We start from the raw sequence: 14,024 nt of genomic DNA, 5'->3' as shown, positions 1-14,024 counted from the left end.
AAAGTTAAAAAATAAAAAAAAAGATTGTGAGTGGATGATGACAGTATGAAAAATTCCGTGCTGCCCAGCCAGCATGGCTCAGTGATTGAGCGTCATCCTATACAATAGGAGACGGCAGGTTTGATTCCCAGTCAGGGTACATACCCAGGTTGCAGGTTTGATCCCGTCTGAAATTGATGGGTGTTTCTCTCTCACATCGATGTTTCTCACTCTTTCTTGCTCTCTCTCTCATGCTTACTCTGGCTCTCTCACTTCCGCTAAAATTAAAAATAAATCTATATACTGGTTTCATGCTCAGGAGACAAAATATGCAGAGTCTTTGGCAGAGTGGTCTGGTCTTGCCTCTCCTGGATGGGGGAGGGGGACAGAGAGGGAGAAAGGGCAAAGAGCTGCCATGGCCTCCTCCCAACACTACCTTGGATTCAGGTGACTTGGTGGCCTGCGATGGCCTTCAGTATCGCAAGAAATTGATGCAGTGAAGAAAATGTCTTTGCAGAGGCTGGGTTGCTAGGAAAGGCTTTAGGAAGACTGTCTACTTCAAGAGTCTATGGCTTAAGAAGACTACCAAGTAGAGGAGGTGTAATGGAGAAAAGCACCTTTTCCCAGAGGTCTTTACCTCACTGGTGCTAAGAATGAAGACAGGCCCTGCCAGCATGCCTCAGTGGTTGAGCATCCACCTATAAACCAGGAGGTCACGGTTCAATTCCTGGTCAGGGCACATGCCCAGGTTGTGGACTCAATCCCCAGTGTGGGGTATGCAGGAGGCGGCAGATCAATGATTCCCTCTCATCATTGATGTTTCTCTTTATCCCTTTCCCTTCCTATCTAGAATCAATAAAAATATATTTTTTTAAAAGAATGAATACAGGAAACAGAACAGAGAAGAGAGGACAAAGAGAATGTGTGAGGTCTGTGTTGCTGTGAAGAAAGCATAGGAGAAACCAAATTCAAAGCAGTAAGGCCAATTTTTCACAATTGCCGTAACATTCCACTTCCTTTACTGAAATGGCAATAATCAAAGCAGAAAAGTGAGTAGAAAAGGGACATAGGCAGGAGACTCACAGGTTGGCCAACAAGATGGATGAGGAAGAGACCCACAAACGCCCCGCTGTCTGAGGAAAAGAGCTACCGCAATGCTGAGTAGAATATCAGTGCTTACAATGCTGATACTACGGAAGGAGTAAGGCTTGCTTCCACACACATCAAATGCCAGACTGGCCATACTGAAAATACCCTCTTCTTAAATTATGTTTTCAGCTCTCTAGTGCTACTGATCCACTGAGTTTCTTAACCTTTAAGGTAACATAATAAACACTCTGAACTTTGAAAAGGTAACTTTCTATATTCCAAGAGAAAGAGTCCTTGCTTTCAAAGGCTCTCAAATATTTGTTTACAGGTGATTTGCACCTAGCAGATGATAGTGCTGTAATAAAGAAACCACACCAATGGCTCAGGGACCACTGCCAATCTGAAAGGCAACCTGATGTGATGACTGCATATTCTGAAAATCTCAGTCCAGCGTGTGATTTCACACAGCTGTCTAGTGAGCTCACGGTGGTCCTTTTCATTCACTGGAAACAGACAGATCCACCACTCACCATCCCTCGTCCATGGTTCAACAAGGAGGTTTTCAGGTCCCGACTTCTCTTCTTTTCCTTTGACATCACAGGCCTGCAACGTCAGCTGGAGCGGCTTACCTGACCACGGGAAAGAGAGTGCATGAAGCCAGCGCTGTGAGAAAGTGAAAGCTAGTGTGCACACCAGGGGCAAGGGAGTACCTGTGGCCACCCAGATTGCTGACTAAAAATTTGCCCAGTTAGAAGTGAAAACAGAGAAGCAATATTAGACAACAGTTGACACCATCTTCTGTGCTTTCCTGGAAGACAAAATACAGCTTATCTCCCTAAGTGAGTGTAAGAAGAGCTCTCTAGAATAACCGCTAATCTGAAACAAAGCACACTGTAAGACAGAGGTTAATACCATAGATTCAATGTATTTGCAGGTGGGAACATTCCCAAAATACTATTTTGAAGCCAATAATTAATTTTTATTATAATTGCATTTAAAAATATAAATAATGTCTTAGGAGTTTGAGTCTTGTTTCTTTAAAACACCTCCGGACAAATTTTTAAAGTTCTAAGAATTACAAAAATCAACATTTGCTATGATGATCTGAAAACTTTTCTTTTTTCCTTTGTTCTAATAATATAATGAATACCCATGACCCTCTAACCCAATCCAGAACTAGAACATTACCAATAACGAACATCCCCCGGCCTCGAGTAGTCCTTCCTATCCAGTGCTCCCTGCCCAAATGACTGCTTATCTGAATTGAAAACTTTTCTGAAGAGTATGTGCCAGATACTCTGTATCCCTCCCATCCAGCCATACTGCTACCTGTCCCTCCCCCACTCCAAAAAATGACCTTTCCAAATTTAGGAGAACACCCGAATTTATAAGACATCAATTGTCTGACTTTAAAAACTAAGCATAAAATAAATTAACTGATATTAAGGCAAAGGTACAAATATCATGGCACATATATCATAACAACGCCTCTATTGCTGAAGAGGATGGGATCCAATCTATACTTCGTGGACAGAAACTTGAACACAAGAGGCTGACTGCAGCAAGTAAGTTGTTCCTCACATGCCAACTGTAGTCATTTGGGAGTTGCTGGATGGGCCTCCCTGTTGAGAAGGATTACGAGGCCCCATCCTGGGCAAATAGAAAAGTATAAGATGGACTGCCCAGGAGGGGAAAGCGGTGGCAGGCGTGTATGTATGTCCATATATGTCCTCCAATCAGCTATCTTAGGGATGCATTCTAAGACAAGGATCCTTTGCATTGTGTCAGGGCTAGTTCCCTCCCTCTTCCAGGTGAGAGGTACTCAAACTTACCAACCCTCTTGCCACACAATGAGACTCCTATACTTCACCAAAGGTGGCTGTGACCAAATGGCTATCAAGCCTGAGTAATTAGGCCAGTAAATCCTGGAAGTGCAGCCTAGTGGACACTCAGATCCTCTTCTGTTGATGCTGCCATAAATAAGCCAACATCCCCCTTATTCCTCCGAACCCCAGTGAAAGAAGGTATATTTATCCAGGAACTATGGTATATCTACAACTCAGCGTACAAACTACCCAAAAAGATAAGAATACGCCAGAAATTCCCACATGTACAATGGTTTTATGACTTGTCCATCAAGCTTAAGTCTTACCATATTTAAGGAGTAGGTTCTGCCTGACCGCTGCCATGGATGAGATGAGGGACGAGGCATCGTAGTGTGTGTCCAGGTGGTCTGTGATAGTACACAGAGAGCTCAGCACTTTAGCAACACTTCCTCTTGCTAGTGCAAAAGCCAGGAGAGTCAGCTCCACCTCTGGGGTAGAACAGCAACTATAAACAAAGAGAAAAACACTTAACTTCTTAACAACATGAGAAAATCCAAGTAAGCTCAAACCCCATGTGAAGTAAAGTCAACCTGCCATGCGCTTTCAATACGTTTACCAGAAATAATTTTTCAAAATCCTTAAAGATTAAAAAAAAAAACACTAAACCAACCCAGAAAATCAGATAATTAAATCCTCACTTCTGTAACCTTAATCTGTAAATATTAAATAATACTAATATCAATTTTAACAAGTCCAACTTTACAAATCAAAAATAAATAAATCAAACATAAATAAGCAACTGCAATAAGCCTCTGCTGTTAAGAAGGCTTGGGTAGCCCAGCCGGTGTGGCTCAGTGGGTGAGCACTGACCTATGAACCTGGAGGTCACGGTTCAATTCCCGGTCAGGACATATACCCAGGTTGCAGGCTCAATCCCCAGTGTGGGGTGTGCAGGAGGCAGTTGATCAATGATTCTCTTTCATCACTGATGTTTCTCTCTCTCTCTCTCTTTCTCTCCCCCAACCCCCTCTCCCTTTCTTGCTCTGAAATCAATAGAAACATATTTTTAAGAACAAAGGCTTGGGTAATTAGTTGGCTTGGCCAGAGAGTTAAGGGTTTATTTCTTCAAGCCCCAAAAACATATTTTAGATATACTGCACGTCACATTATTCTGCCTTTTTCAAACACATGACCATGAAACTTTAGAAACTATCCAGATGGCCCAGGGCCTGGTTTTTATTCTAATATAGTAATGTCACTATATCACAGCTAAATGTTCCCACCCTAAGTGACCCCACTATCAAGGTGCCCTTTCCCAGTTTTATAGACAGTCAGGCTTCTTAGATCTGTGCATAGAGTAAGCAGTTCTGAGTAAGGCCACAGGCTGGGGATATACAGGAACTGAGTTTTGTACTTTACACTTTGGGACACCTGCTCTAGCTGAATCAGAGGACTACTCCCTCTTTACCCCCAATTCCTAAGGTCAGGTGACACTACCTGATAATGGAATTTATATGGATGACTATTATTTCTCTTTGGTAACCAAAAAGGAAACATTTTTAATGCAGATCTTATTCATGTTTTTAAAAATTTAACAGGCATATATATACCCACTATTTCCCACAAATACCAGACCCAGCAACCTTGACTTTACCTAGTTATCCTTATGAGGAAGCTGTCCACTTCTTCCAGAACGTTGGGAGACAGGAAAGTTGAGCCATCCGTAGATCCCGGTGAAAGGGACAGTGGAGGCATGTGCTGCAGTGCCTTCCTAGAAATGTAAAATGTAAAATCAGGACAAACCCAGGCAAAAAATAAATAAATTTAACAGTGTATCAGACAAAAAAGAAATCATCAGAAAGCTTGTCTTGATTAGTCCCTTAAAAACAAACAAAATGTGATACACAACATATACTGCCCTTTTTCCCCCAATCATCATGGTGCTAAGTAGTTAAATGAGGTTTCTTTCTACATATATAATACCAATACTTCACTGCTATTGAAGCTGGTTGTTTTGCCTTATATGTTATTACTGGGTATTTTTGCCCTAGCAATTTTTCAAAAGAAGATTTTCAAAGGTACTCTACATTTAAAAATAAATAAGTTTGGCGGTCTTGAGAAGATTTCATTCATTAATGAAAAGCCAACCTCTGCCCCCCCCCACCCACCCCTTGGGCCCTGGAGTCCAAAGACCTAGATTTAAACTGATCCATCACTGTCTGGTATGGATCATGTACTCAGGGAAGGTTACAATATCCTTATCTATAAAGTGGAAATAATTTTTACAGGTACATTTCACAATATGCTGTTAGTACTATACAGCATCTGAAAGTGCTTTATCAACATAAAATGTTATATAAATGTGAGCAATTGTTCCCCAAAGATTAGCAGGAATGGCATGTGTGACTGCTTCACAGGAGTGGAGTTGGAGGCATAAACAGGAAACAACAGGGCATCTGGGGCTGAGCTGCTGACTAGGTCTCCGTGATCAATGACCAACAGTCGCTCAGTAACAGACCCTAATGGGTTAGAGAAGAATGAGTATACCATGAAGTAACTGGAGAGCAGAGAGAGTAACTTACTGAGTATTGCGCAGCACTGTCTGGACAAAGGCTGGATTTGTCTCCATGGAAGCCGTCACCAGAGACGTCAGAAGGGACCAATACCATATTGCAGAAGCATCTGAGACTGAGACCCCAGACTTCTTAACTCTCTGAAAGCCAACAGCCCTGAGACCATGAATTCTAGTGTCACATCCATCACTAAGACAACGCTTTATGTTAATCTGGACATCTGTCAAGTACAAACAACAAATTTAGCATTGGATTAACTTCTCCAGCAAAGCTAGGCTCCCAACTAAAGAAACAGCAAAATAGTAATTCTTATTCCAAATATAAAATTCTGAAGCTACACCTTGATGCCAGAAGTAAATAATGTTTGCAATGAGCTAGTATATAATAAACTTGTCAAAAAAGCATTGACCAATCTAAGGAATCATAGGAATGATGTATAAAATTAAGAATGGCCTGCCCTGGCAGGTGGCTCAGTTGGTGGCGCTTCGTCCTATACACAAAAAGGTTGGGGGTTTGATCCCCAGTCAGGAGGCATTCAGGAGGCAACCCATCAATGCTTATCTTTCACATCAATGTTTCTCCCTCTCTTTTTCCCTTCCCCTATCTCTGAAAATCAATAAAAACATATCCTCAAGTGAGGATTAAAAAAAAGGTGGCATAAATTTTTTCATCACAAAGCTTCATCGGAATTTATGACTATAAAAAATTAACACAAACAGCACTTTTAAAATCCTGATTAAATACATAGTAAGAAAATTTACAGATTTTTTTTTCTAGAGTTCTGAAATTTGTATTTAGTTATAAAACAGTAGCTAGGTCATAGAAGTTGTAAGAATTTTTTTAATAACCAGGTGCAAATAAATGGCATAGGCATGACCCACTTTTAAGAGCTGTCATTAAATTGCTTATTTGGGTTGGAGAGGAGAAGGTCAGAGTTAAAAAAGACACAAGTGAGAGAAAAGACCACGGTATAAAACAGGAAGCTTCAACTCCACAAGTATAGCTACTTCTTTCCCTACACAAAGACTCTACCTCCCTATGCCTCAGTTCCTTTGGGCAAAGTAAGAACACTGCTTTGGCCCAGGAAAGCTTTAGGAGAAATGAGACAAAACATGAAGCATTCCAGTTGCCTGAATGAAATAAGCCTGGAAAGAAATCACAGAATTGTGATTATTTCCAAAATGCTATTTGTGAAGCAAGATTTTAAGAGTACAAAAATGGCCGGGACCGGTTTGGCTCAATGGATAGAGCGTCGGCTTGGGGACTGAAGGGTCCCGGGTTCGATTCCGGTCAAGGGCATGTACCTTGGTTGCGGGCACATTCCCAGTAGGGGGTGTGCAAGAGGCAGCTGATCGATGACTCTCTCTCATCGATGTTTCTAACTCTCTATCTCTCTCCCTTCCTCTCTGTACAAAATCAATAAAAAATATATTAAAAAAAAATGGAAACAACCTAAATGTCCAATAATAAAAGGAGAGGTTAAAATTAAGGCATATTCATACAATACTAAAGGTATGCATGAATATATGATATGACATGTTAAAAAATTACAAAAGAGCAAGTACAGAATGTCACTATTTTTGTTAAAAGACATGTAGAGATAGATATAAATATGTTTACACAACCTTTTTTTTAAAATATATTTTATTGATTTTTTACAGAGAGGAAGGGAGAGAGATAGAGAGCCAGAAACGTCGATGAGAGAGAAACATTGACCAACTGCTTCCTGCACATCCCCTACCGGGGATGTGCCCACAACCAATATACATGCCCTTGACCGGAATCGAACCTGGGACCTTTCAGTCCGCAGACCGACGCTCTACCACTGAGCCAAACCGGTTTCAGTACAACCTTTTTTTTTTTAATGTGTGTGTACATGTACACACATCAATATACAAATACAAGAAAAGGTCTGAAAGGATGTACACCAATGAATTCAGTGACAATATCCCTGAGTAGTGGAATTTTCAGTAATTTTTGTTTATCTATATTTTTCTAATTTTCAGTAAGAAAACAAGAATAAAATATTTTTAATTTAGAAAGGCTTTAGCCCTAGCTGGTTTGGCTCAGTGGATAGAGCATTGGCCTGTGACTGAAGAGTCCCAGGTTCAATTCTGGTCAAGAGCACATGCCCAGGTTGCAGGCTAGATCCCCAATAGGGGGCACACAGGAGGCAGCTGACCGATAATTCTCTATCATCACTGATGTTTCTATCTCTCCCTCTCCCTTCTTCTCTGAAATCAATAAAAAATATATATTTTTTAAAATAGTGAATAAATAAATAAGGCTCTACTCCCCTGGCTGGGTGGCTCAGATGGTTAGAGCATCATGCCATACACAGAAAGGATGTGGATTTGATTCTCAGTCAAGGCACATTCCAAGGTTGCAGGTTCGATACCCAATCAAGACGAGTATGGGAGGCAACCAATCTCTCCCTCTCTCTCCTCTTCCCTTTTCTCTTTCTCCCTTCCAACCCTCCCCTCTCTCTCAAATAAATAAAAATTAAAACTGTTTTACCGCTTTTCTATTACTTTCAAAAACACTAAACAGATGAAATAATTTCTTGTGGATTATGAGAAGCATATCAAATCTTCAAAGAGAAACTAAAAGCTTTGCCACCTCAGAGGCCTTTGTGCTAAAAAAGATTACTTCTTTTCTTCTTCCCAATCCCCATAGTTAGAAGGGCAAGATGCTTCTTGGTTCACTCACAGAGCTGACTGATGTTCGCATTTTCCAGCAGTGTCACATAGCCGGTGACATTGCTGGGAATGTGCACGTCACGGACTTCCTGCAGATCGCTGGCATTCCTTCCCACGGCTACTGTCACCTGCTGCGGCATGTAGCTCTGGTCAGTAGCAGCCACTGCAATGGATAGGTGCCTAAGGACCACATCTGGCTTCATTTTTAAACTGGAAAAAACGGAAAACAGAAACTACAAATGTTTACATAAGTCAAGAATTGACAGGTTCCACAAGTCTCATTTCCAAGACCTTATACTAAGTATTTGAAATTCCCAAAGACTGATTTTCCTAAAACCAACTTACTTGAAATGCTGGCTATTAGTTTTGAAGTTCTTATGGCTTTTCCCAAATCTCTAAAATTTATTTATCTTCAAGATTAATCTTATATTTCCTTTTAAGCTATTAGTACAAGCAGGAAAGCACAATATAAACATTCTGACAAAATCCATTTACCTGGCAAGAAGCAAATTCTAAACTGCATCCAAAGAACTAAGTATATTTCCTCATCTATAAATTAGATAAATTAGGTGGTTAAAGATCATATATACCCTCAATGACAAGACATAACAATTATTTCTATTTCCACCAACTGAAATTAGTTCATTCTCTGAAGAGATAGCTGAAATTTTACATAGCAGCTTCAGAACTTCTAGAAATATCAGTTCCACTCTGGGATTCCTAACTACCCTCTTCCTCTTCTAAACTAGCCAACTCAGTTGATACTAATTGTTTTTAATGTACAGAAAAAAAAATCTTAAAAAGTGAAATCACATCTGATATAAGAAAAGTACTTGCCCATTATACCATTTTCCTGAGAAACTAGTGAAAAAAAAATCTGAAATCAATATCATGTAATATTAATCAAATGCTATTTTCTCCCTTGAAATACCAACCAAGGCCGAGACCGGTTTGACTCAATGGATTGAGCGTCGGCTTGGGGACTGAAGGGTCCCGGGTTCGATTCCGGTCAAGGGCATGTGCCTTGGTTGCGGGCATATTCCCAGTGGGGGGTGTGTAAGAGGCAGCTGATCGATGACTCTCTCTCATCGATGTTTCTAACTATCTCTCTCCCTTCCTCTCTGTACAAAATCAATAAAATATATATTTAAGACACCACTGCACTCGGACCAGCCAATAAAATATATATTAAAAAAAAAGAAAAAAGAAATACCAACCAAGGAAAGTGTCTATGTTTATGACCATGTGAACCAAGTTACATATTACCTGATGCTTTTACTTGATTATTAAAGCACCTTCATAAATAATCACAATAATAAAAACACAAGGCAGTTAAGTAGAAAATATTTTAAATTAAAAAGAAAAATTTTTTTGAATGCACTGATGGGATAAGACAGTGTTTCCCAAAGTGCGGTACGCCTACCCCCCGGGGTACGGGAAGAGTTTGGTGGGGGTACGAGTTGCACTGGAGTTTGGTGGGGATATGCACTGCACCGTGCTTAGCTGCGCCTAATTCTACATTCTCATGAGTACGAGGGGTACTCAGCGTTACGGAAATTATAGAAGGTGTATGCATATGTCAAAAGTTTGGGAAACACTGGGATAAGAGAAAGAAAGCAGCTAATTTTCTTGAACTTTCACTCAAAAATTGGTATCATACCACTCACCGAATCCAGTGTGAGCGGGCACTGCCATCTGACTGCCAATAAGATGATGTTTCTCCATTTGTCATCTTGTCAATGTCTGCAGGATTGGAGGATGTTTCTATATAAGCATAGCACTTTGCTATTGACTTGAGCTTATCCATCTCTGGGCTTCCAGTTAGATCTCCAGGGCTTTCTGCAAGAAAAAACAGATTTTACCATATGACATTTCTTTCACAAAGGCGGGGGGGGGAAGGAGGAATCATTTAAAAAATATATATTTCTTGCCCTAACTGGTTTGGCTAAGTGGACAGAGCATTGGCCTTCGGACTGAAGGGTCCCAGGTTCAATTCCGGTCAAGGGCACATTCCTGGGTTGCGGGCTCAATCCCCCAGTAGGGGGCATGCAGGAGGCAGCCAATCAGCGATTCTTTCTCATCATTGATGCTTCTCTCTCTCTCTCTCTTCCCTTCTCTTTTCCTCTCTGAAATCAATAAAAATATATTTAAATATATATTTTTATTTTATTTTATCTTTCTACTGATTTCAGAGAGGAAGGAAGAGGGAGAGAGAAATAGAAACATCAATGCTGAGAGAGAATCACTGATCGGCTGCCTCCTGGGGATCACGCCCACAACCTGGGCATGTGCCCTTGGTCGGAATTGAACCTGGGATTCTTCAGTCCGCAGACCGATGCTCTATCCACTGAGCCAAACTGGCTAGGGCAGGAGGAACTATTTAAAATATCTATCCCTTTCCCCAGCTGCCAGTAGGTGCTCAGTCTTTACAAGAAAGTTAAGGTCGAGTTGGGGTGAGGTCCTCACTTCATCTAGCACTAGCCCAACACTTGCCCACACCATGGTCTCCCTCTCAGAGCTCGCCTGCTTCTACTCTGCCCTCACCCTGCAGCATGACAGTGACGATGCACATGTTGAACCTTTCTGACCAGCCTTGTTTGCAAAGGCTCTGACCAACATCAACATCGGGAGCCTCACCTGCAGTGTGGGAGCTGATGCTGCCCCAGCAGGAGGTCCTGCTCCTCCCCCACTGCTGCCTCAGACGAGGAGAAGAAAGTGGAGGCAAAGAAAGAAGAATCTGAGGAGTCTGATGATGACATGGGCTTTGGTCTTTTTGACTAAAACTCTTTTGTGACACATGCAATAAAAAGCTGAACACTGGGGGGCGGGCGGGGGGAGGAAATCTAATAGAAATATGCTTGGCACTTGGCCCTAGAAAAAAAAGTTCCTTAAAATCTCCTTCCAAAGAACCCAAACAAATCAGAAATTGGCCAAGAACTGCTCCATGAGCTCATTATAGCACAATACTAAAGTCAATGATGTATTTGCAAAACCATGCCAAGAGAAGAAAATGGTATTTTATAATTTAATTTACATTTCTTTAATTATGAGCGAAACTTTTTAAGCTACTTGTTTGTAAGACATTTGTTTTTCTGAGTATGAGCTTGTCCTACCCTTATCTATTTTCCACTAGGTCATAAATCTTCTTATCAATTTACATATTTCACATACATTATATAATGTGTGTGTGTATATACACACACACACACACACACACACACACACACACTAGTAATAGGTGATATATACTGAGTGTATACTGTGAGCTGGGTACTTTTCCATACATGTTTTATGTATTAACCCATTTTGGAGATGAGGAAACTAAGGCCCAAAGAGTTAAGTAATTGCCCAAGATCGGAGTCTGTCATATATTCTTTTTTTTAAATTCTTTATTGTTGAAGGTATTACATGTCTCCTTTTTCCCCCATTGATGTCTCCTAGCCCACCCCCGTCCCATCATAATATTCTTGTTCCCTAGAATGTCATTTGTCTTTTCACTGTTTACATTTTTTGCCATATAGAAATTTAAATTTGCATATGGTCTAATTTATTAATCTTTTATTTTGTAGTTTCTGAGTTTCCTGTATTGCTTAGAAAGGGTTTTCTATGTCAGGGTTTTTATAAATTGGAAATATTTCCTTCTAATACTCTTAAAAAGTTTTCTTTTTAGTTGAATTTTTTTATCCCTCTGAAATTTAGTGAATAAAATATGTTAAAATTCTAGTTTTATTTTTTTCTCCAATAGCTAACCAGTTGTCCTATCCCCACATATTGAGTAATTCATCTTGCCACCTGATCTGTAATACTGACTACTAGTATATCTGGTACTACATCCCCTCATGTATTGAACTCTATAAAGTTCCACAGGCCTTTCTATTCACATTATCAGCTTTTGTTGCCATCACTAAGTGAGTCTACAGTGGCTTCCCTCATTTATTCAACAGCTACTCCTAGAGTACCAATTAAGTGGCAAGCACAGTTCCAGGTGCCAAGGGTAACGAAGTGAACAAGACAGACAAACTACAAGTAAATGATAATGCTAAAACTTCAGATGATGGTAAGTGCTTATTCAGACCACCAGACCTGCAAAAATAATAGTGACCAGAAGAAGGTGAGGAAAAGCCTTCCTGAAGTCCCATCTGAGCAGATACTTGAATGACAAGAAACCAGTGTGTTAAAAAGGAAGGAAGGGAAAAAAAGGAGGGAGGAATGGAGGGAGGAAGGGAGGGAAGGGAAAAGAAAGGGTGAGCAGATGACATTCTTATGTGACAAACTGGTCACTATTACATTTTAACAAATAACGGCAGGGAGAAGGGGTGGCTCATCTGTTATTAAATACTACATTTGAAAGAAAGGATGATAGAATTTTCAGGACTCTCCCTCACATTCACGTACCTTTTTCTTTTTGTACCAGTTCATCCAGAGACTCCTTCAGAACAGAAGCCCTCATGGTACACATGTTATTGCAGTGGTCCAACATGGGGTATGGGATGACCACACTCGAGAGCCGATTGCGATGCAAAAAGCGCAGTATCACTGATGAGTGAGCACCCAGCCCTTCCTTGGACTCCGAAAAAATGTCTATGAAACCTAAACAGACAAAATCCATTTTTAGTGTTTTCAGGAACCCACCATAATAGTTTCCACATCCCCTGCCTGGTGGCCTATCTGAAATGGCTGAATTAAAAGCAGCCAGTAAGAATCTTCATTGAGGCCGAAACTGGTTTGGCTCAGTGGACAGAGCGTCGGCTTGTGGACTGAAAGGTCCCAGGTTCGATTCTGGTCAAGGGCATGTACACTGGTTGCGGGCACATCCCTGGTAGGGGGTGTGCAGGAGGCAGCTGGTCAATGTTTCTCTCTCATCAATGTTCTAGCTCTCTATCCCTCTCCCTTCCTCTCTGTAAAAAAATCAATAAAATATATTATTTAAAAAAGAATCTTCATTGAGCCCTGGCAGGTGTGGCTTACCTGAGTTGTAGGTTCCATCCCGCACTAGGGCACACTAGGTCACATGCAGGAGGCAACCAATTGATGTGTATCTTTCACATCGATGTTTCTCTCTCCCTTCCTCCCTCCCTCTCTTCCAGTCTCTCTAAAAAATTAGTGGAAATAATATCCTCAGGTGAGCATTAACACCACCAACAACGAAATTCACTGATATTTTCAGCTTTAATATTTAAAATCTGAACAAGTTTTAAGAAATAAACCAATGGTATTCTCAATTTAAAAATTAATTTCATTTGAGTTATACAGAATTTTAGAAGACTTAGAAGAATCTAGATTATTTGTTTCAACCCAAACTTCAAAAAATTTTAAGTAGTTAAATACTAACTAGAAATTTTTAAAGTTTTGCATATAGAATATGGGCCAGGAATAGCTTACTGCATTAGAGAGCAAAAGCATAACAGCTTTAATACTAAGCTAAATAAGACAATGGTAATAATACAACCACTCCCCTGGCCACAATTTCTGATAGCATTTTATAGTTTACCAGGTACTTCCACACACATGCTCTCATTTGGTCCTCACAGTGAGGTTAGAGGAGGGACAGGAGAGTACCAAAATTATTGGTATCCTTGTTATGCAACTGAGGAAAACGAGGTTCAGGTGACACTAAGACAAAAAAAAGGGGGGGGGGGACTGGGAATACCCTTTTACACTGTCTCCAAGTGCTCCTTCCACCATTAGTTTTCTCTTTCCCATGGGACTCCTCTGGACTCTGTGCCATTGTCCTTCCCTCTGCCACTGTATAGACTCTGACCTCAACATCTCCCGTTCATATACCTGCCCAGATTTTCTAAGTGGCTCCCCTCGCCGCCCTTTGTCTGACATTAACCCAACTAATCAAATAAAAACAC

At 40.6% G+C, this 14,024-nt stretch overlaps 1 protein-coding gene across 3 annotated transcripts in view; it reads right to left on the bottom strand.

Annotated features, from left to right (window-relative positions):
* Nucleotides 1–14,024, bottom strand: part of ZZEF1 (zinc finger ZZ-type and EF-hand domain containing 1) — a 107,876-nt gene that overhangs the window by 74,466 nt on the left and 19,386 nt on the right. For all 3 annotated transcript variants that reach the window (XM_036452319.2, XM_036452318.2, XM_036452317.2), the window contains exons 3-9: nt 12,562–12,756; nt 9,834–10,005; nt 8,177–8,376; nt 5,477–5,687; nt 4,549–4,665; nt 3,221–3,399; nt 1,599–1,697 (exon numbers count right to left, since the gene is read on the bottom strand). In XM_036452319.2, the coding sequence (XP_036308212.1) occupies nt 1,599–1,697; nt 3,221–3,399; nt 4,549–4,665; nt 5,477–5,687; nt 8,177–8,376; nt 9,834–10,005; nt 12,562–12,756 (1,173 nt within the window). The remainder of the gene's footprint in view (nt 1–1,598; nt 1,698–3,220; nt 3,400–4,548; nt 4,666–5,476; nt 5,688–8,176; nt 8,377–9,833; nt 10,006–12,561; nt 12,757–14,024) is intronic.

Source organism: Pipistrellus kuhlii, unplaced genomic scaffold (assembly GCF_014108245.1).
Source record: "Pipistrellus kuhlii isolate mPipKuh1 unplaced genomic scaffold, mPipKuh1.p scaffold_m20_p_23, whole genome shotgun sequence".
Taxonomy (NCBI): Eukaryota; Metazoa; Chordata; class Mammalia; order Chiroptera; family Vespertilionidae; genus Pipistrellus; species Pipistrellus kuhlii.
This window is presented reverse-complemented; position numbering and strand designations above follow the sequence as displayed.